Here is a 24,989-nt window from a genome sequence, read left to right on the forward strand (position 1 = left end):
CACAATATGGAGGATTTAGATGTTTTTAGGTAAGCATGGGAAATTTTTTTTTTCTGTTGTCTTGATTTCCCTCGGTTGTGTAATTGGTAATTTTTTCTAAGTACTGTTCCTTGCCTTTTAAGGGTAGAAGCAGAAACAAGTAAGAAATAAAGCAGAATTTTCACTATCCCACCTGCACAGTTAGAATATATCACGTTTTCAAGTAGTCTTAATGTGGCCAGATAAATGTGGTGGCTACTGAAAGGGACTAGTATTGGCTTAGGATACTCAAGACCAAGTTCTTAGCATAGAAGAGATTTATTTGCCCCAGAGGGACAAAGGGCAGGGAATAAGAGAAAAGACAGGAGACAGAGGAGAAGGGAGAAAGGGAAGGGAACAAGGGAGAGGGGGAGGGGGTGTTCATCCCAGTGGGGCACAAAGAACTGGCTCTGGATAGAGAGCAGACAGACAGATGTGGCCCATAAAGGTAAAAGGGGAAACTCCATGTTACGATAAGGTGTTTAATTTTAATTGGGCATGTTAATTAGGCGTTCCAAAGGGGACTTTTGATTGCTGGACTTCTATACTTTGATAGCTGGACCTTGATAATCAGCCTCAGGAGGAGGAAGTGGAAAAATAAGGGGACAGACTTCAGTGGCTAGCTTTAGGAATATAATCTAATGGTTTTTATCAAAGCAGAGGGAATGGGGAGAAAGGCAAGGCCTGTCAGAGCCATGTTTGCCTTACTTGGGCTGGCTAGAGTCCTTTCAGTGTCTACTTTGGAGTGTCATTGAGTCACCCTAAGCAGGACATCAGAATCTGGCAAATGACCCTTGACTCCCTGCTGTGACTACAAACTGCTGTTGGTAGTGTTTGCAATTGCCCTGCATCCATACCTCCCAGTCCAGTCCATTCGCTTTATTTTGTGTTTTCTGTCACAACGCAGTTGGAAACACTATTGCCAGACTTTCTGAACCCACAAGCATTTAAATAATAATGAATTTGAATTTTAATAAGACACAGGGACTTATTAAATTTTATTATAGCTTAGGCCTTAGCTTGGGCTACCTCCCTGCTAGCTCATCTAACTTAATTAACCCAAGTCTTATAGTCCATGTCCCACCACATGGCCTGTTACCTCTCTCTCACTCCCCATATGTCTAACCTCCTCCATGCCCTGCTGGCAAATCTTCCTGTATCCCTGCTGCCTCTCCCAGAGACCCTCTCTCATAAGAATGGCAGTACTAAAATCTGGTCATTACTCAGCTCTCTGCTGGTACAGACTTGAATAATACCAACACAACCTTCACACACTGCACCCCAACAAAACACACAGCTTGCACTACTATAGAACTGTCAGCCCTCTGCACCTGAAGGCACCCCTCTGGAACTGTTTTGTTTGGCTTAGCCTTCTTGTTTGACCTTCCACATGTATGTTAACATTTTCCATGAGAGAGGTGTCAGCACCAGGAGACATTTGACCAATTTGGGAGATTGTGAAATGAATTTATAGTCCTAGCTAGCCTGTATAAAAGACACACGATCCCGGTATTTTATTTACAAGCCTAGATTGGGCAGGTTTGGAGCTATCCTAACTTATTCTCCAGTTGTATGTCCCCTGTCACATGCTGTATCCCCTGGCCACATGCTTATGGTCCATCTCCTTTCATGGTAGCCTCCTCCACCTCCGTCTTCTTCCACTCTCTCTGCCTGCAACTCCTTCACTTGATCCTCAAGTCCCACCTTTCTCCCTTCACTGCCCAATCACAGGCTCTAGCTTTTTACTGGGGAGCAATGTTCACATAGCATCACTTGATGTATGTGAGAATCTGCTTGTGGGAAGCCACATCTTGAGAAGCCAGTATTTAGCATTAGAATACAAGCAGCATCAGACCAACCCACTCCAGGAGATCTGTTGTTTGTCCCTACTGAGGAAGTGGTCTGGAAAGGAGCCAGGATAGGGTAGAATACTCCCTGTGCCACCATGCTCAGAACCGCCCATTTTGTCAGGAGCACCACACTCAGAACCCTGTCCTAGAGAACCAACCACCAAAGCCTGCTTCTGTGCTCAGCTGAAGCCAGAACAGCAGGCCCTACCCCCTCTGGGTGATTTTCTTGTGTTCCACCTCATTTCCTGGAGATGTGTGTGGGTTGAAGAATAAATGCCTGTTCAGAATCCTCTGGTATTCTCGGGGACACAGCGTAGACTCCAATGCCAGCTTTCAATCTCCAGACTTGGAGGACCTTTCTAGGGAATTAAAATGCCATTGGAGCCAGCACTGCTTCCCACCAGGAAGCCATTGGGGGCGATTCAAGAGTCTCTCCTCATACTTGTAATATACAGTTTCCGTGGCATAGATGGTAGATTTTGGAGTTGCAACTATGTTTTTAAGAAGAAGGAAAACCAGAGAAAAAGACCTAAGGAAAATAAGTCCAACAATGTGAACAGTTGTGTTAGGGTGTCAGGTTCTCTAAGACTCTGTCCCATTATCCAGTGAGTTTGATGTGGCTTTCTGTCTTCTGAGGTAAAAGGGACCTTAAGAAGCTAATGCTTCGTGTCACTGTTGCACAATTCTTTGTTTTGAGCACTTAAGAGGAGTTGATGTTTTGTATTTTTCATCTCTGAACAGGAATCCCCAGCACCAGCTCAGAGGACACCAGACTGGCCCAAGCTCTGGGCCTACCCTACTCTGAGGTCATTGAAGCTTCACTAGATGGCACAGAGAGACTGAGTGGATCTGCTGAGGTTGGTGCCCCTGGCCTGTGCCTGAAATTTACTTACTTGTGAGTCAAGCCCCTGAGATTGGTGTGATGAGACACGCTCACCCTTCCGCTCTCCCTCACCCCAGCGGCCTTGTAGCTCTGCTTGGCTTTGCAGAACAAAAGACTCATCTTCTTCAACGCCTAGAAGTTCCTTAGCCAACCCTAGAAAACTTCATTTGAGAATCTTGCTTGAGAAGTGATCTTTCCAAAGAATTTTTAGCTTCTTAGAGAGGTGACTGTAGCTGACTCTTCCTGGGGAAGATGATTGCTCACTCCAGATTATTTGCTGTTAACATCTAAAGTTTAACTTGAGTTAACAGACTGTTTATAGACTGTTTAGTTTAATCAAAGTTTACAGACCCTTATATAAACACTCAGTGTTTAAACAAGGTTATCTCCTGTTTGATTTCGTATATTTGGCAGGATGTGAACTCCAGCTGTGCTGAACTGAACCTGTAGTAACAATTTTGGAGTTTTTGTTTCTTTAAAAAAAAAAAAAACACAGAAATTTTATAAGAATGTACTTTCATTTTAATTCCAGGTGTAGGGATGTGGGGCTGTTTTGGACTGTCAGAAGCAGCTATGACTTGCTTCCTGCTGTAGCAGAGACATAGTTTTGCCAGCTGCAGATAGTTTCTGTGATTGGGTGACATTTCAAATTCTGGAAACTTTTCAGAGGGCATATAAATGCTAGAGCCCTGATAGGTGGGGTGGGTGGTTGTTGGTCATTCAGGGGCAGTTGTTAATAGTTGTGCTCAAAGAAGAAACAAAAGGAAAGAAATTAGATTCAGGGATCTCTCTCTCTCTCTCCCCTCTCCTTCATCCATCTCTCTCTCCTATTTAGTAATAGGGGGTTAACAGGGGTAGGATAGGGAGTGGGGGGAGGGGCAAAAAAAGACCAGCTACATGAACCAGAAACTGGTGGAAGAGGCTGTTTGGGGATGGGAGGCTAAAGTGGGAAGTGACTGAAAGCAATGAGTCTCAAACTTAAGCATGTATCAGAATCACGCTGGCCTTGTTAAAACATCCTGACTCTTCCCAAGAGATCTGTTTCCAGCAAATTTGCATGGTGTTGCTGCTGGTGGTGGTATTGGGATGCTGGTGCAAGTTTTGCTGGTAGTACTAGTGGTGGTTGTGTTGGTGGTGGTGGTGGTACTGGTCCAGGGACCACTGCTGAAAATCACTGGCTTAGAGCCTTGCTGCTGAAAATCTGGTCCCTAGATTAATGGCTCTGACATCACTGTTAGGACTGTGACTTCCAGCCCTACCCTAGTCACACAAGTTCCCTGAGTGATTTGTATGCACATTAAAACTTGAGAGCATTGGCTTGGAGTGTTCATTTTTAAACTTGACAACACAGTGGAAACACTCACAAAGTGTTTTAAAATATTGGCACTTGGAAGAAATGTGTGCTGATGTACACCTATGATCCTAACATTTGGGAAGTGAGACAGGAAGGTTAGGAGTTCAAGGCTATACTGGGCTATGTTTGAGACCATCCTGAGCTATGTGAGACTCAAGAGACATAACAAATTAACAATCTAATGGTTGAGTCTTACCCCAGATATTGCAACCAAATGAAGGATGATAGTGAAGCCATGAGTGGTGGACATCAGGAGTTACAGCTCCCCAGGAGATTTGACCGTAAGCCCTAATCTGGGACCTGCTGGCTCAGCATGTCAGTCCTCCATCAGGCCAATCATGAATCCCAACAAAGGACCTACTGATCCCTCCCCTGGTTCTGGTTCTAGTAATACCTGAAGATCCAGGTGTTTCAGGTTTGGGACCATTTAGTTATAAGGGTATCCTGTCTTTTCTGTCTTCCTCTCTGTTTCCGTCTGTCTCTGTCATCTGTCTGTCTATCTATCTATCATCTATCTATACATCCTTTTATCTACAAGAATAAGGACTTCTATCTACAAGAGAGTAGTTTCTGGCTTCATGTTTGTATCTCCAAATATAAATAATATTCTAAGATATTAAAGCCTTTTTTTTTCCCTTGGCCCTCATTTGTGCAGGCCTACTGGAGAGTAGGGCAGAGCCAACCCTAGGGGTCAACTTTAGCTCTGGGAAGTGAGGAAGGGGATATCCATGGCTAAAACTAGGCTGTCTCTCTCTGGGTCCCAGAGAGACCCCTATTCCTCTAGATGGGACTCCTAGCATTATTTATCCTCTGCATTTGCTTTCAGATAGCTTCCAGTAGCCTTCAGTCATCCTGATCTCTTTGCTGAATACTCAACCAAATGATGTCACTGAGTGGGTGGAGAGGGTGAGACAAGGCTGTTTTCTTTCTTGAGCTTCTGGAGCAGAGGGCAGTGGTGCATGAGAATACAGACTTTGAAGAGAGCATGTAGTGCTTTGTATAGTAACTGTATGATATCAGGAGTCCAGACTGGAGGACCTCTCCCAGAGCATAGCCACCCCTTTACAGTAAACTCTAAGAAGACTCTCCACATCACTAGTAAGGAGGTTAGTTTGTTAAACAGTCTCTTAATGACTGTCTTGTGACTGAGCTCCTTGAGGACATGAACAGATTACATTTGTCTTTGTGTCTCTGAGGCCTGACATACAACAGGACTGATCCCAGGAGCCCACATTCTGAATGTTAGCAAGCCTCAGGGCTCATTTCATCTGATTAGCTTGGTCTCTGGAGAGCATCAGTGAAGAGCACACTCCACCTCTGCCCTGTTGTCTGTGAAATGGGAATATTTAAATATAAGAATGGTTTGTTTCTTCAAGCTGAGGCAGATCTACCCCCTTGCTTGCCTTAAGATATAACATTGAATTTTTTTCCCTCTGGATATTTTCTCTCTAAGAGGAAGTGCATATTGTACAGTTCTTCACTGGTAATTAGACATCTCGGTGATTATCTGGTAGTCAGACATTGATAGGTATTCAACCAGGGCATAACAGAAAGGGGGGGCACAGACCCGGTGCCAGCTGCCCACCACACACAGTGGGCACAGTGCCCATGACCAACATTATTTCTCAAAGCTCCTGGAAATATTTTAATATCTTTAAAATTTGGAAATAGAGATGGAAAAATGGCTCAGCAGTTGAGAATACTGTTCTTCCAGGAGATCTGGGTTCAATACCCAGCACCTACATGGCATCTCTCAACCATCTGTAACTCTAGTTCCAAGAGATCTGTCACCCTCTTCTGACCTCCGTGGGCACCAGGCACAAATGTGGTGCTACAGCAAAACTATCTCAGACCCACCAGTGATATAAATAAATGGACAGTCTTCTAACTTCTCTAACCCAACTAGTCCTAGCACGATGTCCCACCATGTGGCCAGGTCTACCTCTCTGTTCTGGTCCATCCAATCACCTGCTGGTTGAATCTCTCCACCTCTCAATTCTTCTCCCAGAGTTCCAGCTCTGCCCAGAAGTCCCATCTTTCACTTCCTGCCCAGCTATTGGCCATCAAGTCTTTTCTTTTTTTTTTAATCATTCCATTTGTTTACATCTCAAATGATAACCCACTTTCCAGTTACTCCTCCACCAATCCCCCATTCCATATCTGTCACCCCCTCCCCACCCATCAACTCTTTATTAAAGCCAATTAGATACAATTCTAGATTGCCTTTGGCAGGTGAGGAAGGAACAAATATTTACAAAATATGAGACCAGTGATGGGCCATTAACTCTTTGCCAATACAGAATTAACAATTGAATATACAAAGACACACCTTCACACAGTATACCCCAGCATGGTGCAGAGAAATACATGAAGATAAAACACCCATACACATAAATAATTTTAAATTGTAAACAAACAAACAGAAACCCCTCAAACTTTTAGGAGCAAAAGTCATATTTTTCTATCAGTGCAGTTGCAAAATGTGATTTTTAGTGTTACCTTGAGGAGGAAAAGACCCATAAAGATAAATGCACCCAGGGTTCAGGGGAGTCCTGATGTGGCCCGACACTGAACCAGACCGGTATGAGCGTCACACATTGATGCAGTGGTTCAGGGTGCTGAGCAGGGGCAGAGTTTATCTTACAGTTGTCTCTCTTCATTTCCAGTTTACAGGTATGACCCGGCAGGATGCCTTTGTAGCCCTGACTCGGAAAGCCCGTGGGATGAGAGTGGGTGGACATGTGACAAGTAACAAGCTGAAGGACTGGCTGATCTCACGGCAGCGCTACTGGGGCACGCCGATCCCCATTGTCCACTGCCCAGCCTGTGGCCCTGTGCCTGTGCCACTGCAAGACTTGCCTGTGACTTTGCCCAGCATTGCGTCTTTAACGGGCAGAGGAGGCTCCCCGCTGGCCTCGGCTTTGGAGTGGGTGAACTGCTCCTGCCCAAGGTAAGGAGCCACAGCCAGCACCCTGAGGTGTTTTGGATATCCTCTCCTCACTGGATGCTAAATGCTACCTTCTTCACTAGCCTAAAAGGAATATCAAAAGTATGTAGGAACCTTTGAGGAAACAGTCTAGAATTTGGCCTAGGTACTATGGAGGGGCCCGAAACACTGATCCAATGGAAGGAAAATATAGGTTTTCTTCATACCCCACTGTCTGCCACTTCTACTCCACAGAGTTTCCTAGAAGTGTGGATGGTGTTTCTTCCCTGCTATGGCTGGCCAGTACAGACAGAGCCTGTGATAGCCAAGGAGTATGGGAAAGACAGTAGTGTGTTCACTCCTTACCTTGCTGAGGCACACCAACCTTCTCTCCTCTTTCCTCACTTCAGAGTGAGATTGGGTTTTCTAGCAGGTCAGTAGACTGCCTCAAATATGGTTTTCATGATGCTGTTAGTAGCTGACTAGCATCAAGCTAGTTCTTTTCTCTTTCCCTTTGTGAAGGAGTTTTCACATTCAGTACAACGTTGCAGCCTTGCATGAGAGTATGGCTTCTTCACAGAACCACAGAATTTCTGAAAGGTAAAACCCAGGCCTCAGAGTTGACTTTTCTCCCTGATTGAGTTTGGTAAACATCTAGGGCTGTAAGCCACCAAGCCAATACAACCAAATAGGACAGCAGAGAGATATCTTCTTTTTTTCTTTTTCTTTCTTTCTTTTTTTTTTTTTTTTTTTTGTTGTTGTTGTTTTTCGAGACAGGGTTTCTCTGTGTAGCCCTGGCTGTCCTGGAACCCACTCTATAGACCAGGCTGACCTCGAACTCAGAAATCCACCTATTCTTTATATATTTACTTTTGCATTCTAAGGCATTGGGCCGAAACCTCACTCTCTCCTGAAGAACAGCAGGGCTTGGTGTAGTCTGCCTCATAATTCCCTGGTATTCTGGGAACCCAATGAGGCAGCATCTGTAACACCTTTGACCCAATCCTGCTGCCCCAGATTGCACTGTTCCTACCTAGCCCAACCCAATGAAGGACCTCATGCCCCCTTCATCTGCCCCAGCACCTCTTCCCGACCATCCAGTGCTTGGTATCAGTGGTAACACTTAGTTGCCTTCAAGCCCAAGGCGACAGTAGTGGAAGTGAGCATAATGAGTGTCACTCAGATGTAATTGCTTCTGGGTCTCTGTTCTCCTCCGTGTTCCCCAAGTTGGGCAAGAAAAAGAAGGTGCCTTATCTTCCAGTTACTTCCATCGTCAGAAGTAAGATGCAATCCACATAAAGACCTGGCTTTACTTTAGAGAACCACTGTGGAGATTGGCACCCCTCTCTGGTGGCACACAGGATTCCCTAGGAACTTCTCTGACAGTTCCTGCCCTGAGGAATTCCACCATGCCCAGGCCTCCTGACTAAAATGCAGGTGTGAGGCCCGGTTTGGTCATCTGACCTGAGGTGGGGTGGGAGGGCTGATTCCTTCTGCAGCATTCATAGAGCCAATGTGGACTGCTTAACAGATAGGGGATGTAACACACAACCCTTCTTTTCCTTTGTAAATTGAAAACAGACTGCAGCTGTTATGTGCTTAGTGAATGGAAAGATCCTTTTGGAGACTCCAGTCCTCCTCTCCCTGCTCTCTAAGAGCACCCTCACTCAAACTTACACTGATCAAAGTAAAATATTGGCAGGCCCAACATCTCACAAGAACAGCTGGTAGGTAACTGCACTGAAACCTAGAAAAAAAAAAAAACTGATAAATTTCTTTTCTCAGGTGCAAGGGATCAGCAAAGAGAGAGACGGACACCATGGACACCTTTGTGGATTCTGCGTGGTACTACCTCAGATACACTGACCCTCATAATACTCACAGGTGATGTCCCTACTGTGGAACAGCAGCACTTTGCATCCTCCATGAAGCAAAACCAAGATGGTGTTAAATATGCAAGGGAGGTGCTGGGAACGTGCCTGGGTGGAACAGAGAGGAGCTGAGCTGGCAGAGAAAACACCCACATTGTGTGTTTGTGCAACTGGCACCCAGAGACAGGAGGAGGAGGATTCAGAGGACCCTCCACTATAGCAAAGCTTTCACTGCCTCAGCAAGGCTGTGGGAAGAATGCCAGTGCACATGTCCACTTTGTGCTGGTGCCCTCCTTTTCTTCTGGAAGTAGATGAAGATCAGGGGCTGGGCCAAACTAACCTGTAGACACAGTGGTGGCTATTGTTGGTCAGCTGTGCACTTTATGCCAGGCTCTCAGCTTGGAGAAGCTTAAAGTGCCAGAGAAAAAGCACTTTTAATGTGAGTATATTAATTATTAAGTTAGATTACTCAGCCCAGTAAATTCCATCTATAATACAAATTGAAAAAACAGCTAAAGGAAGATGTGAACACCCTACACTATGGAACGGTAGGGACAGTAAGGGTGCCTTATGTGTACTGAAGAGAGGCAGGACAGTGTTGGGGAGAGCTAAGAAGTGTAGACTCATACCACACATAGTCAATAAATCTCCTAAAGTGCAAATCAGTAATGAATATAAACATTTTTAAATAGTTGAAGTAAGAGTAGAAGCCAAGAGTGCTGGTACATGTGTATAGTCCCAGCATTCTGGAGGCAAGAACTGGAAAATCAAGAGATCAAGGCCAGCCTGGGCTATACAAGATCCCATGTCAAAGAGAGGAGTGGGGGAAGGGAGAGAGAGAAGAAGAGAAAGGATGAAGAGGAATAGAATCAAAAGTGAGTAGGTAACCAGGTGTGATAATGTCTTTACTCCCCTCACTCAGGAGACAGAAGCAGGTGGATATCTGTGAGTTCAAGGTCCATCTGCTTAAATATCGAGTTCCAAGCATCTGGGTGCTACACAGTGAGGCCCGGACTTTAAAAGAACAAAAGTGGCTAAGGTTCAGGCCTGGGGTGCAGGGAGAACTGAGGCTAAGACCACTGGTTTGGTAAACTTTCAAGTGCTGTTTGACTTTTCTGTCTGTTTCTTGGACAAGATAGAAACCGAAAAGAGAGCAGTAGAAACCAGGAAGACAGACTGCTTTCAGACCTTAGCAGGTTGCTCTTGAGAATGGTAGAAATACCCTGGAGCTATATTATCCACATATGAAGGGCTTCCATTCTGGGCATACGGTGCACACCTGCAGCTCCAGCACTGGAGACTGAGGTAGGAGGCTGGAGGCTCAAAGGGTCTTGTTGTACACAATTCTATGTTTTGTCAAAAATAAGCAGAGGAAGCACTCTCCTATTCTGGCTTTAGCACAGTAGCATATTTCTGGTTAGACACATGCTCAAGCCATATTCTGAGCAACAGAGTTGTGGTTCCATAATTTGTGTTCATTTCAGAAATTAGTGAGATCCTGAGTAAATGGAAAGATGCAAGGAGACTGGGAACCTGAGAGCAGCTCCACATGAGCCATAGAGGAGTGTGAGGGAGGGTTCCCTTCTCAGGCTGCGTCCCAGCTGTCCTGAGCCCTACATAGCCCATCTGTGAACAGCACAGCTTCACACATCACCTGCCATGCTGCCCCCGGATCCAGCATTGTCTTGAATCTTCCAGAGCGGTGTCCTAGGTAGAACATAAATTGAATAGTTAACATCATTTATCCCGAATTTGTTCGAGAGCTAAATACCACCCTCAACTTTGGCTTTAATGTTGCCCAGAGCAGCAGTTGAATTCATTTATTTACTTACTTTTTTTTTTTTCCAATTTGAGACAGGGCCTCACTGTGTAGCCATGATTGTCCTGGAACTTGCTATGTAGACCAGGCTGGCACTAAACTCACAGAGATCAGCCTGTCTCGGCTTTCCAGGTTTGGGGATTAAAGGTCTATGCTCCAATGCCCAGCAGCAGTTAGATTTCTTTAAGAAACTATTTTTTCATTAAATAAAAAAAAAGGTAGTTATTTTTTTCTTTTGCTAGCACAGTTGTAGCTGCAAAGAGGCCTATGTTAAGAGCTACACTGCTTGGCTAGGCTTCCTGGCCTACCACCAGCAGTTTCTGTTTGTGTTTCAGAACTGGCCGGTCAAGAGCAGGCTACAGGAAAATACTTTGTGGCATTGGGGAGAAAACTCTGAAATTTTAAAGCCAGGGAGCACAGATCCTCCAAAGCAAGTTCCTCAGTTAACTTCTGAATGGAGGGTTGCCTTGGGAACAGGGAGGTCTGTTCCCCAGCCACAGTGGCTCTTTCTCAAGGCAGCAGCCAACAAATAGATGACCTGGTGAGTACATTAGGGGACAGGAGTAGGAGGAAGTCTGATCTTTGATATCCATGTTGGTCACAAGCATCCAGAAATTGAGGGAGTTACTGGGATGTCTTATAACAGGCCCTAGATAAGTTTCACTCCTTCAGTAAGCCATATTTGTACTTTTGCTGGCTATTGCAAAGCACTTTAAAAATAAGATTGATTTCTGTTTTAAAACGAACATTTAATAGCATGCTAGTTTCTATTATAAATGCTACTATTGCCCTCTACTGGTGAAAATTTTAAAAAATCTAAATAGTCATACTAAAAATTAAATCTAGCCATTCAAATAAACATCCTACAGAGATGCTTTGTTGCTGGTATTTTTTCCTCTTGCTCTTGTTTTATTTAAAAAATTTTTTTTTCTTTTTTAGAGACAGAGTTTTTCTGTGTAGCCCTGGCTCTCCTGGAACTTGCTCTGTAAACCAGTTTGGTCTTGAACTCAGAGATCTGCCTGCTCTGCCTCTCAAGTGCTGGGATTAAAGGTGTGAGCCACCACTGCCTGGCTCAAAAATTAACTTTTTATTACATTTGTTTAGTGTGTGCATGTGCGTGTGCGCTTGTGTGCACATGTGCCGTGAGCCATGCACAGAGGTTAGAGGATGGCTTGTGGTCCAGTCAATGCTTCTCCTTTTCTCACTTATTATGTACATTTTTCTTTTGTTTAAAAAAAAGTAATTTTTTTCTGGCACTAGTATTTTCAAGGGATGAGCACACATAGGTTTAATTTATACAATTGTGGCAAAGAAGACATTAAAATGCCCACTTATCTCTCTCGCAGTCCTTTCGGCTCGGCACTGGCAGACTTCTGGATGCCCGTGGATCTGTACATCGGAGGAAAGGAACATGCTGTCATGCACTTGTTCTATGCACGATTCCTCAGTCATTTTTGCCACGACCAAAAGATGGTGAAGCACAGGTGAGCATTTGTTGTACTTTACAAAACAGTTCTGTTCACAAGCAATAACTGGAAACAGGTATCTGTTGGGAATCAAGATAATTTGTGCATACAAAATAAAATCTGTTTTTCATATATGCTTTAGAGGCCATTGTAGTCTTTACAATTTGAGGTCCATTTACACAAACCTCTTAATCATTTGATGTGAAATCCGGCTTTCATTGAATCTGTCTGTTAAGTAATTTGAGGTTTTTACTTGTAAAGGAAAGAGGAGCACTGTGATGTTATGTGATTCCTGAAGCATCTCACATGCTTGTCACTCTGGGTAAACTGTACCTCTAAGCTTGGCAGAACCATCTCTAGTACATCACTCTAACACTTGTGTATCAGAGCAGAAGATGGCATTGCAAATCCATTGACAGTTTTTCTCCTGCTGGTTTATAATGTGTTCCTCATAGCATTCAAAAGATGCAAGAAAGGGTGGTATACTTTTGTAATCCTAGCACTCAATAGGCCAACACAGAAGGACGGTTGCAAACTTGAGGCTGGTCTTGGCTGCATAGTGAGCTTTAGGCCATATGGAGAGACTGACTCAGGGCCCCAGCCTTTATAGACCCTCTGAAAGATCCCAGCACTTGGGAGGCAGAGGCAGGTGGATTTCTGAGTTCAAAGCCAGCCTGGTCTACAGAGTGAGTTCCTGGACAGCCAGGGCTACACAGAGAAACCCTGTCTCAAAAACCAACCAACCAAACAAAAAATCCCTAGAATTCCAAATGTCACAGAGTCATAAAAACTATCTGCAAGCTGGAGCACGCCTTTAATCCCAGCACTCAGGAGGCAGAGGTAGGTGGATTCCTGAGTTCGAGGCCAGCCTGGTCTACAAAGTGAGTTCCAGGACAGCCAGGGATCTAAACAGAGAAACCCTGTCTCAAAAACCAAAAAAAAAAAAAAAAAAAAACCAAAAAAACCTATCTGCAGCTAACACAAATCATACCCCTGCCAGAGCATGAGGCAAATCCTAGTCAGATTCTGGGAAACAACCCCAGATCTCCACACCTGGGATTAAAACAAAAACATTCTTATAATACCTTATATAATATTGCTGTGTTTTTTTAAAATAAACCAAAATTAATCACTAAATTACCACTATAAAACCCTGTCTCTAAGAACCAAAAGATAAAAAGTAAATGAACATTCATGCTCCCCACCTCAGTATGGGGAGTAGAACAATATATTACTCATAGCTTGGTGCTCACAGGATGCCCCTTGCCAGTCATATCACCCTTTTCCCTCCATCCTTCCCCAAGAGAACTCCCATAGTAAATTTTAACTACTCATCTCTTTATAAATGTATCACTTCTGACTCCACTGCATTTATTATTATTGTATGTGTGTATGATTGCGGGGAGGGGCTAGTGTGTCACAGCATACATGTAGCAGTCAGAGGACAAGTTTGTGGAATCAGTTTCCTTTTTCACCTTTAGGTTTTGGGGACCAAACTCAGGTCATGAGAATTGTATGGGAAACATCCAATTCTATTTCTCTTCCCTGCATTGATCCTTCTGTGATTAGGATCGTATAGCACATATTCTATTTTGAGATTCAGCCTGGTACCTCCTTCTTTTTCATTGCTGAGCAGCATCCCAGTGTGTGGACTGGAATTTCCATTGCAGAACTTGGACTATATAGCCACAGCAGCAAAGGGGCTCTTCACCTTTGAAGATTTTTTCCATGCTAGTGTTTTTCATTGTATGCATTGCCAATATTTCCTTATTCTTGGCTTATATCTATTGCATCTTTTGATGAGCAGAAATCATTAGTCTAATATAGTAAAACTTAATACTGAGGCTGACGACGGGGTTCTGTAGTAGAGTACGTGCCTAGTGTATACTAGACCCTGGATCCAATCCCCAACACCATGCACACACACACACACACAGATTAACCTTCCCCTCTGTGGCTATTGCTCTTCATGCCTTTGCTCCATCACTGAACAGCTCAGCCTTCTCCCCACTGTTCTGTAATGTCCTCACCATGAATTGATGTGTTACATCCATAGGGCCTGCTAGTGGGCTCTCTGTTCCACACGCTTGCTCTCTGTACTGCTGGTTTGGTATGCACAGCCTTTGTTACTTTAATACACAAGTCTTGGTGTCCATTGTCCTTTGAGGGAAGTCCTCTTCTTTTTCCTTTTTCTCCCAGAGAATCTTTCTCTGGTCACACCTTTGTTTTCTTTGTCAGTTCTAGACTCATCCCGTCAAATTCCAGAGCACACACTGGGCATGTTTCTTTGGTATTGCCCTGGAACCACATTGGCAGCTGCCCTTCCTCATCCCTCTTCTCATGTCTAATCTTAACATCTCAAATAATCTTTTTGTCTGAAATATATCCTTCAGTATGTCTTTTTGTTTTCTTTATTGATGATCCATGTATTTGTTCTTTTCTCTAAAAGTAAATTTATTTCAGCGCCATATTTTCAAACATCTTTTTATTTGTTTGTTTGTTGAGTTAGGGTTTCTCTGTGTAGCTGTCCTGGAACTCATTCTGTAAATCAGGCTAGCCTTGAACTCACAGAGAGAGATCTGTCTGCCTCTGCTTCCCGAGTGTTGGGATTAAAGGTGTGGGCCACACTTCCCGGCCATCCGTTTATTTCCTATCATACTGAGTATTAAACTCAGAGCCTCCTGTACTCTAAACAGTTGAACTACAATGCACTCTGTTCTCAGCCCAAACATCATCCATAGAAGGCTCCTCCTTAGCACAGGGCTCTGAGCTAGCACTTCCCCTCAGCCACAGCTCGTTGTCCTTGTTGCAGTGGTGCATGCCTATAAACCCAGCCCACTGGAAGCAGAAGCAGGTGGGTCTCTGTGTGTTTGAGGCCAGCCTGGTCTATATAGTGAGCTCCAGCCCTGCCAGGGGTACTTGGTGAGATGGAGGTCTGGACTCTGAGCACACATGGTTTCCTCTGAGTGACAGCTCTTTGCTGTCCACACTCCCTCATTGTCTGGCATTTTGAAGTCCACATGCTTTCTGTAAGTGTGGAGTTGTTTATTCTGCTTTGGATTAATATTTTTAAGATTTATTTATTTATGTATATGAGTACTCTGTCTCCATACACAAAAGAAGAGGGCATCAGATCCCATTACTAATGTTTGTGAGCTACCATGTGGTTGTTGGGAATTGAACTCAGGATCTCTGGAAGAGCAGCCAGTGCTCTTAACTGCTGAGCCCTCTCTCCAACCCCAGATACAGGGCTTCTTAACTGTCCCTTCCTCATCCCACCCTCCAATTTTCTTCTTTTGAAACTTTGATTAACTGTATTTAGGCCATTCAGCTTATTAGGCATCTCTCATTTAACCTTTCACATCTTCTCTCTCTCTCTGTGTCTCTCTGTCTCTCTCTCTGTCTCTCTCTCTCTCTCTTTCTCTCTCTCTCTCTCTCTCTCTCTCTGTGTATGTGTGTGTGTGTGTGTGTGTGTGATTGCGCCTTTGTGAGTATATTTGCATCACATCTGTGCAGGAGTCCACCCATTTCAGATCATCTGGAATGAGGTACAGGAAGTTGTGAGCTGTCATGTACGTGCTGGTAGCCAAGTCCAGGTCCTAGAGCAGTAAGCTCTCTTAAGTACTGAGCCATCTCTCTAGCACCCCACTTTCTTTTTAGTATAAATACATTTCAAACCTATCTATTTCCTAAAGTTTATTGAATATAACTTATTTATGTGTGACAGCTAACCCTGTGTCTCAGCTCAGTGTGATCTAACTTGTTACTGTTTTTTGCTGCTCTTAACCATGGCGCATTGTTTTTTAGGAGACAATGATTGTCAGCCAAGTTTATATGTCATGTTTGCTTGTTTATGGGATCTCTTGGTACCTCTGTATAGGCAATTTGTATTAGCTTCCCTCTGTTGCTGGAGAGAACACCGATCCACAACCACCTCAGATTCTCCATCTGAGGTTGTGTGACCATACAAGTAGCATGGATCCAGTCCTAGAACTGTAACAGGATCAGCTTATGTTTGTAGATTTTCAGGAAAGTTTCTTATTTCACCATGGTCAATGAATGTAAGTTTAATGGCTTTTCTGTGCTAACCAACTGTGAGCAGCTTCCTAACGCTTATGTGGCTTCAGTGGCTCCTGCTGTCCTGGAAGGTTTTGGTCTCCAGCTGTCCTATCTAGTCTTTGCCATTCCCTTCTCCGCTCAGGAGTCCCCTAGATTACTTAGAGAAGAAATGGCTAAATAAACTGTGCTTTCTGAGTGTCTGGGATTTTTGTTGTTTCTTTATTCTGCTTTGGTTTTGCCAGCTCAATAACACATTTTAAACAGTGTATTTTATACCATGTGTAGCCTTTTTAGTTATTTTTCTGTTAGGACAATAAATTACAGTCTCCTGTGTGCATGCCGTTAGCAGAATGATCCCAGGTCATCCTATTAAATACCTAAGTACTTACTAAGTACTTACTAAGTACTTACTAGCTCTACAGGAAGTGCACAGCTCCCTTCCAGCTTCCCACCTTCCCTCTGTTATCTGGGCTTTTGTTTCTTTTCATATTCCAGAACAACATAGTATTTTTCTTATCCTACCCCTATGAGTATGTCTTGATGGTGACCTAGAACTGATCCTTTTGTCTCTGTCTCCTAAGTTATGGGCAAGTAACTGTGCCCAACCTGACTGCTCACTTGTGGATGTTACATAAGTAACTGTGCCCAACCTGACTGCTCACTTGTGAATGTTACATATGTAACTGTGCCCAACCTGACTGCTCACTTGTGAATGTTACATATGTAACTGTGCCCAACCTGACTGCTCACTTGTGAATGTTACATATGTAACTGTGCCCAACCTGACTGCTCACTTGTGGATGTTACGTATACTACCCAGTGTCTTTGATTTTTTTGACTTCATGGAAATTTTGATGGTTTTCTCCATCAGAACATACATATTTCCCATTTTTTATTTCTGCATAGTGTGTCATAATTGATTAAATCATTTACTTATTTTTGTAATATATTATTATTTTTTAAAAGAGTGATGTTTTATTTCTCAGCAAGAAAGGGAAGTATATCATAAGAGTCAGTCCTAACATTGAAATCTTGGGTCAACATAGATAGATAGATAAGTTGATTGATAGAGATATATATTTCCCTACCTTGGGACAGAAGCAGGCAAATCTCTTGAGTTCTAGGCCTTCCAGAGCTGCATAGTGAGAATGTTTTTTAAATGCTTTGTATTACATTTACTTATTAGTTTATGTGTGTGTGCATGAGGGTGGGCCTGTGCTTGTCTGTTTTCTTTGGGGTTCAGAAGACAACTTGCAGTGTTGGTTCTCTCCTCCCACCACGTAGGTCCCTGGGATTGAACTGAGGTCCTCGAGTATCTTCAGGCACTTAGCCATCTTGCCTGCCCTATTTTAAATGGTTTGATAGATAAGAATGTTTGACTTTTGTACATGCCTGGAATCCCACTACTCGGGGGGCAAAGGTAGTAGGATTGGCCCTGTCTCAACCTAAAACTACGTCTATAACTTTCAGATTCTCCATAAAGCAGACAGAGATTTAGCTTCGTTAGAATGAGGGTGCTGGAGGCTCCACCCTTATCCACTCTGCCAGCTCTGGTTAGAACTCTACTGTATGAAAACCATGCTGGGTGCAACTGAGTGCTGAAACTGGCCTTCTGCTTCTTACCCCAGAGACCTTGATGTATGGGAACAACATTTCTGCATCAGAACACTAAAAATTGATATCACTGGGCCCATCAGATAATTAACTAAAATGCTCGTGGTTCAGGACCTGCTACTCAGTCCATTTTGCATTTTGTATCTGTGAAAACAGATTTGCTAGTTGTGGGTTGTGTCCTGTTACTGTCATGGTCTCATGGAAATTTTATGTGTTTTCCTTTTTTCTGTACTCACCACCTGGCCCAGGCCAGCCTAGAACTCTTGTTCTTCCTCCCTCAGTGTTGGGATTATTTATAGTTTGCACCACCACAGCCAGCCATGGGATTATTTATGGTGTGCACCACCACACCCAGCCAGACTTTGGCAGTGATTACATAATAATTTTAAAAAGTAGCCATTTACAGAATATAGTCTGCAAAAAGGAGACCCATGGAGGATCCTGGTAATTTTGGGTGAGGGCAGGCCTCAACTTGGTTTCTTGGTTCTGCATCAGCAGCCACCTGGTGCAGTCAGAGGAGTGGGCAGCTGTCTGTCCAGGGCTTCAGTATTCATTATAAATAACACCAAAAGTAACCTGTCAATCTATGCTTAGAATTTCCTGAGCTTGCTTGCTCTCTTCCTTCTTTCCACCCTTTAAAGGTAGGACAGAGGAGGAACCTGGACTAACCTAGAAACCGTGAAGATTCCAGCACTTGTCTTCCTACTTACACAGGTTATATTTCACTGTTGATAAAAAAATAATAATCTGCCTCCAAGGGGTGCAATTGAAGGGGTCAGGAGAATCTGGGCCACCCTCCTGCTCTTGGAAGACAGTACTGGGATGAAAGAGTCTCTCATTCACATTCTTAGTAGACCACATCTGCCTTTCTAGGAGAATCACATTGGCTCAGAGAAGTCTGCAGAAATGAAGTGCTGCTGAGGCCCAGGGGAGCTTGAGGGACCATAGCCAGGCCACTGAAACTCATGCAGTTTTAAAAACGTTCTACTTATATGGGTGTTTTGCCTGTGTGCATGTCTGTTCACCACATATGTACAGTGCCCCAGGGTCCAGAAGAGGGCATTGGATCCCTGGAACTGGGGTTAAAGACAGTAAGATGTCTTATAGGTGCTGGCAATCACTGGGACAACCAGTGCTCTTAACTACTGAGCCATCTCTCCAGCTCCTACCCCTTTTCCTATGCCAAGTTTTATCATCCCTATTACTAAATCATTTGTCTGAGACAGTGCCTGCTGGGCTGTAACTTGGAGAAGCTGGAGTCTAGATGGACTTTAAAGATCTAGTAGCATAAATGTCAGAGATTGAGACACATTCATTATCAAAGTCTTAGTCCTGGTACAGTGCTGTTCTACAGGAGACCTGCCAATTATGGGAAAGGGGCCTGTGTGGACACCCTTGGGCCCTCACTCAGAAACTGTTTGCAGTAATTTTGAAATAAAAAAGTAAGTGATTCTGGTAGTAGTCAAACTAGTCAGGTGGCAGAGGAGACAGAGTGCTTGGGGGAAGTGGGGCGGCATGCTAGGTGCTGTTTGCATGTCTGTGTTTACACAGATGTCTGTCATGAAGATTCATCAAGGTGTACCTACCCCAGTACTAGTGTACTTATGTGTGACTGTTAAATGCCATTTGACAGTTTTCTTTAAACATAGGAAGGAGAGAGGAGGCGGAAATAGAGACAGTGAGAGGAAGAAGAGGGAGAGGGAAGAAGAGAGGAGAGAGGGAGGAAAAGAGAAAGGGAGAGGAGGGGGAGAGGGAAAGGGAAGAAGAAACAGGGAGAGAGGGAAGAGGAAGACAGAGGGAAAGGGAGGGGGAGAGACAGAGACAGAGAGACAGAGACAGAGAAAGAAGGGAAAGGAAGAGAGGGAGATTTAAAAGCTAGAGTACAGTTCTAAGCAGATACAAATAGCCAGGGTCAGGGTCTGGCTGGCAAGTTGCAATTCTACACATCCCCAGAAGGTGGCAGAGGTGTGTCACTTGGTTATATAAAAAACAAAACCCCAATGATAGATAATAAATAACAGCATTTCTTTTTGAATGTTAACTGTACTTGATTTTTTCCACCTTTGTAAATGTGCCCCATCTCTCACCATTGCTTCTTTTTTATAAAGATTTATTTACTTATTTTACTTTATTTACTTGTTTTAGAACTTTGTCTGCATGCATAGCTGTATACCAGAAGGCAGCATCAGATCCCGTTATAGATGGTTGGGAGCTGCCATGTGGGTGCTGGGAATTGAACTCAGAACCTCTGGGAAGCAGCCGCTGCTCTTGATCACTGAGCCATCTCTCCAGTCTCCCATCATTGTTTCCATCTACTCCTATGCATGTGTTACATGCACATGCGCACACACACAAATACATGCATACTCACTAAAAGCCCTTAGAACAGGACAGTGGGATGCATCTCAGGCAGAACATGTACTTAGCACCTGGACCCTGAGGAAATTATGGTGCAGCATGGGACTGATATACACAAAAATCAGGAATATTCCTGGCCCTCATCTCTCTCACTCTCTTGTCTGCCCCATCTGCTCTCTTGACTCTACTAGAAAATGTCTTCCTCCTTGTTACTACCTACCTGTAGCTGTTGGGCAGGGGCCAGTTGGGCCAGTACTCACCTAAACCAGATAACCCTGAACATGAAGTAAGGATCTTCTGGGATTAGCCTGCAAGACTATCCTGGTTTATAACTTGTGGTTAGGTTTCTGGTTTTCTGATTCCCTGAGTAGGAGCTCCCAATACCTGCCCACCCCTCCCCCCAACCCCATGTCAGTGACGTTGCACCCCAGAGCTAGGATGTTGGAAGGTCTGCCATGGCAGTATAACTGAACGAATCTCTAGCTGTCCAGAGCAGCATGAAACACTTGCATAGGATGGTGTCTGGAATTACTTGCTGAAATGCATCAAGAATCAGGCAGATTCTTAGAAAATAAAATAATATAGGGTAAAGAATTTGAGTGTTTCTTAAGAATAAACCATTTGTAGTGACTGTGGTGGTGCATGCCTTTAATCTCAGCACCCAGGGGACAGAGGTAGGTAGATTTCCGAGTTTAATCTACATAGAGTGTTCCAGTCCAGCCAAGGCTTCAGAACGAGACGCTGTCAGAGGGATTGGGGGAGGTTTGTTGGGGCACAGGCTGGAACAATGAATGGCTCAGCAGTTATGTTCACTGGCTTCTCTTCTGGAGGACCTACTATGCCTGCTGCTGTGCTTCCCCACTATGAGGGTCAAGAACTCTAACCCTCTTCAATCATGAGCCCCAAGTTAAATCCTTTTGTTTATAAGTTGCCTTGTTCATGTTGTTTTCTCATGGTGTCTTAGGGTTTTATTGCTGTGAAGAGACACCCTGACCAAGACGACTCTTATACATGAAACATTTAACTGGGGCTGGCTTATAGGTTCAGAAGTTCAGTCCATTATCAGTGTGACAGGAAGTATAGCAGTGTGCAGGCAGACATGCTGCTGGAGGAGCTGGGGGTTCTATATCTTGATCTGAAGGCAGCAAAAGGGGACTGGAATTCTACACTGGGTGAAGTTTGAGCAAATATAAGATCACAAAGCCCCACTCCCACAGTGTTATCCTTCCTCCAACAAGACCACACCTACTCCAACAAGGCCACACCTCCTAATAGTGCCAATCCCTATGGGCCAAGCATTTAAAGACATGAATCTATGGGAACCAAACCGAATCAAACCACCACGTGATATGTAAGTAACACACATACCAGCTGTTGGTAGCTGTCTCCTTAGAGTGTAATGGCTAGGAAGGACAGGTAGATAATACTTTGATTTTAACAGAAATGACCCATTCCTGTCCAACTCATTAGATTTAAAACTTTAAGACAATCTAAGCAGGTCCTGTGTTAAGGGAAATAGTAAGCACCCTTCACAAGGGCAGCCTTCAGTATTCCCTCTCGGCCCCTCTGTGCTGTGCCTGATGGGCAGCTGACACGGGCTCTGTTTTCATGCAGTCACTTGAACCCATCTTCCCATCCATACCTTGGCAAGTTTTTCTTCCTCCCATCTTATAGGTTGGCAAACTGGATTCCCAGAGCAAGGAAGTGGCTTTTGTGGCTCAGGTAGAAGTTGGTGAGATCCAGGCCTTCCAGATCTGAGTCCTGGGCTCTCTCCTCAGCTCAGTGCAAAGTGGACCTGGCTGCTGCTCTGAGGCCTTCCAGATCTGAGTCCTGGGCTCTCTCCTCAGCTCAGTGCAAAGTGGACCTGGCTGCTGCTCTGACTTAATGTTAACACCATATCCCAGGATCCTATTCTAAGGTGTGGTCCATAGTGATGATTTCTGGATGCCTTGAGTCCTGGCTGCTCCATCTCCCCCTCTCTTTTTTCCCTGTGATCTTTCCTCAGGGAACCTTTCCATAAACTACTGGCCCAAGGCCTCATTAAGGGACAGACATTCCGCCTTCCATCTGGACAGTGTCTGAAGAGGGAGGATATAGATTTCACAGGTAAGGAGGGCCCAATCTGGCTCGGACAGGTAAGAATGAAGGTCTAGAAGCTCTTAGGAAGCTTTTAGTATCTGCTATTGGACCCCACCTGGATGTAAAGTCTAAGATCCTGGTAAGGCCTCTGCAGGCTCTTCTTGGGACTGGTTATACCCTCATACCCAGCCCCATCCTGTGTAACATAGTGTTTGCTTGGACATCTCCACCTGGTCTAGTTTTGTTTGACAGCCCATTGCTAGAGAGAGCCTCAGACTCAGAGCGTGGAGTCTTCCAGGATCTTTGCCCACAGGCCTCGAAGCAAAGTACAAAATATGGAATTTCTACCCTGCCCACTTCCCTGCCAGGACCCAATCAGAATCATGTCTTGTTCTTGAGTACTCTTTTGGCATCTAGGTCCTGCTCCTGTTTGTGCAAAAACAAAAGAGAAGTTAGAGGTGACGTGGGAGAAGATGAGCAAGTCCAAACACAATGGGGTGGACCCTGAGGAGATTGTGGCCCAGTATGGAATTGACACAATCCGGCTCTACATCCTCTTTGCAGCCCCTCCTGAGAAGGACATCTTGTGGGATGTAAAGAGTGAGTCTGCCTGCTTCCTTTACAGGATGCCCTGGGCTCTGAAGGAACTGGGGAAGGAAGTGTTTCTTGCTGGAAACAGTAATGGAGAATTCTAGAAGTCATCTTATCCAGGCTTCTGTCCCTCTCCAAGGCACTAGCTCTCCATTGTTCAGGGGCCTTGGGTCCCTGTGGTGAGAATGGGGGTGGGGGGGATTCCCAGAGTCTGTGCACATTCCCAGTCCTCAATCTACACTTGCTGGTGGTGGGGCCTGGAAATCCACACCACTGCAGGCTCTGTGCCGATGATAATGTGAGGCCTCTGGACAACTGTTTCCTTAAAGACCAACCCTCTGGGCTTACTTAGAACTGCTGAACTACAAAGAGTTCAGTCTTCTTTAACATTCCTTGAAAAGTTTTTCTAGAACAGAGTCCTCCTCCCTCAATCAAGATGATGCCTGGATACTGGGACCACATGCAGCCTACCAGCCACTCCCTGCTGCTTGACTTCCCTCATGAGATTTGTTTCTCCAAAGCTTTGGTTCTGCCGTTATGATCTGCCTGGGGTAGATTTGGGGAGTGAAAGCCAATGACTGTGGGAGGAGTCTGTTTTATCTGAGGATTGGCTGGTTTCTCGCTATGTCTTATAGTGGTGGATCTGGACAGTCATGGCAGATGAAAGCCCTAACAAACTACCTTTAAGTAACAGAGGCAGGACATGCAGAACCCAGGACCCAGGCAGTAGCTCAATTTTCTCCTTTCTACATGGGCAAGTCTCCACATCTGCTTTTCACAAGCCTCCAGCTGTCTCCGCTGTGTCCCCACTCTTGAGAATACACAACCCAGTAGTCAAAGAGTTTAAGCATCTATCTACACCCATACTTATTTGGTCAGCTGTGTGACCCAGAACCACCAGTGACCTGTTCTGCTTCCCCAGGTCAGAACAGTGGTTAGACTCGGTGAACATGTTTGGAATACATAACACACACACCTGGCGAGGTGAGGATCTGTTAGCTGGCTGTGCTGCAGGGCTGTTCCCCAGCATGTTGTGCAGCCACTGCCACTGTCACCTGTCCTCATGAGATCCCAGCTTCACTAGCAGTGGCAACTACCTTTAAGCACCCTGTTAGCCCCAGGCATATCTGTCACAGCAAGTTTGCTGACCCGAAGGCAGTGCGCTAATGCCCATCCCAGGCAGGCAGCAACTGCTGAGCAGCCCTGCTGCCATTGCTCAGGACATCAGAGATCCGGAAAGGAGTAGTGGCTGACTCTGGGAGGACCGTGGGGCTTTGTTTGCTCCCTTCTTATCAGCACACATTTTTGTCTTCTTGATTACCACAAAATGCAGCTGACGCACTCCCTGGAGTGCTAAGATGGCAACAGCGGTTGTGGTCCCTGACAACAAGATTCATCGAGGCAAGGACTTCCGGGACAGTCCCTCAGCCTCAGCTGCTGAACAGCAAGGAGAAAACCAAGGCCCAAAACCTCTGGGAGTACAAAAATGCAGTCATAGCTCAGGTCAGAGTCCGTGGACTGGGCAGTGTGTCACTGCTCGCTCTGAGAGAGCCGTGCTCAGTGGTGCGTGAAGCCTTCATGCTCAAGGGCCACACGAGTTTTCTTAGTGGGGTGTCCCTGTTGCCTTAATTGCCCTCAGTACTTTGGTTGTTTATGAAGGCTTTCTGATTGAAAGAGATGTTCTCAAATAATGGCTGTCCCTCCTACCTGTCATCTTCTTCCACCTGGACCTCAGGAAGACACCTAGTCCCTGTGTCTATGGACTTGACCTACAGGTTAATCCAACCTCGTATCTCTGATGAGCACATTGATGGCACAGCAGGGGGAGTTTATTGTTTGTTTTTGTTTTTGTTTTTGTGACATGAATGTGGCTCTGGGCCTAGCATGCTCACCTAATGGCATTCCTTTATTTCCATCCTTCCTATAGAGGGAGGGAGTCACCAAGGTGAATCTGGGGATCTGAGTGCTGCCTAGTGGTTGCTCTCATACCATGCCTTATCTCTCTGAAACATAGGTCAGATAATTGATGCTGTTTTAACAGCTGTGAACTCTTCACATCTTAAAGATGCAATGGTTGGGAGTGAGCCCTAGGCCTCACTCA

General features: G+C 44.7%; 1 protein-coding gene across 2 annotated transcripts in view; it reads left to right on the forward strand.

The window, feature by feature from the left end:
- The window catches only part of Lars2 (leucyl-tRNA synthetase 2, mitochondrial), a 93,695-nt gene that overhangs the window by 59,727 nt on the left and 8,979 nt on the right, over positions 1-24,989 (forward strand). For both annotated transcript variants that reach the window (XM_021171924.3, XM_085828222.1), the window contains 7 exons: positions 2,610-2,725; positions 6,772-7,055; positions 8,817-8,915; positions 12,068-12,205; positions 22,224-22,324; positions 22,715-22,897; positions 24,222-24,391. In XM_021171924.3, coding sequence (XP_021027583.1) covers positions 2,610-2,725; positions 6,772-7,055; positions 8,817-8,915; positions 12,068-12,205; positions 22,224-22,324; positions 22,715-22,897; positions 24,222-24,391 — 1,091 coding nt within the window. The remainder of the gene's footprint in view (positions 1-2,609; positions 2,726-6,771; positions 7,056-8,816; positions 8,916-12,067; positions 12,206-22,223; positions 22,325-22,714; positions 22,898-24,221; positions 24,392-24,989) is intronic.

Source organism: Mus caroli, unplaced genomic scaffold (genome assembly GCF_978045245.1).
Source record: "Mus caroli unplaced genomic scaffold, Mus_caroli_1 scaffold_11, whole genome shotgun sequence".
Taxonomy (NCBI): Eukaryota; Metazoa; Chordata; class Mammalia; order Rodentia; family Muridae; genus Mus; species Mus caroli.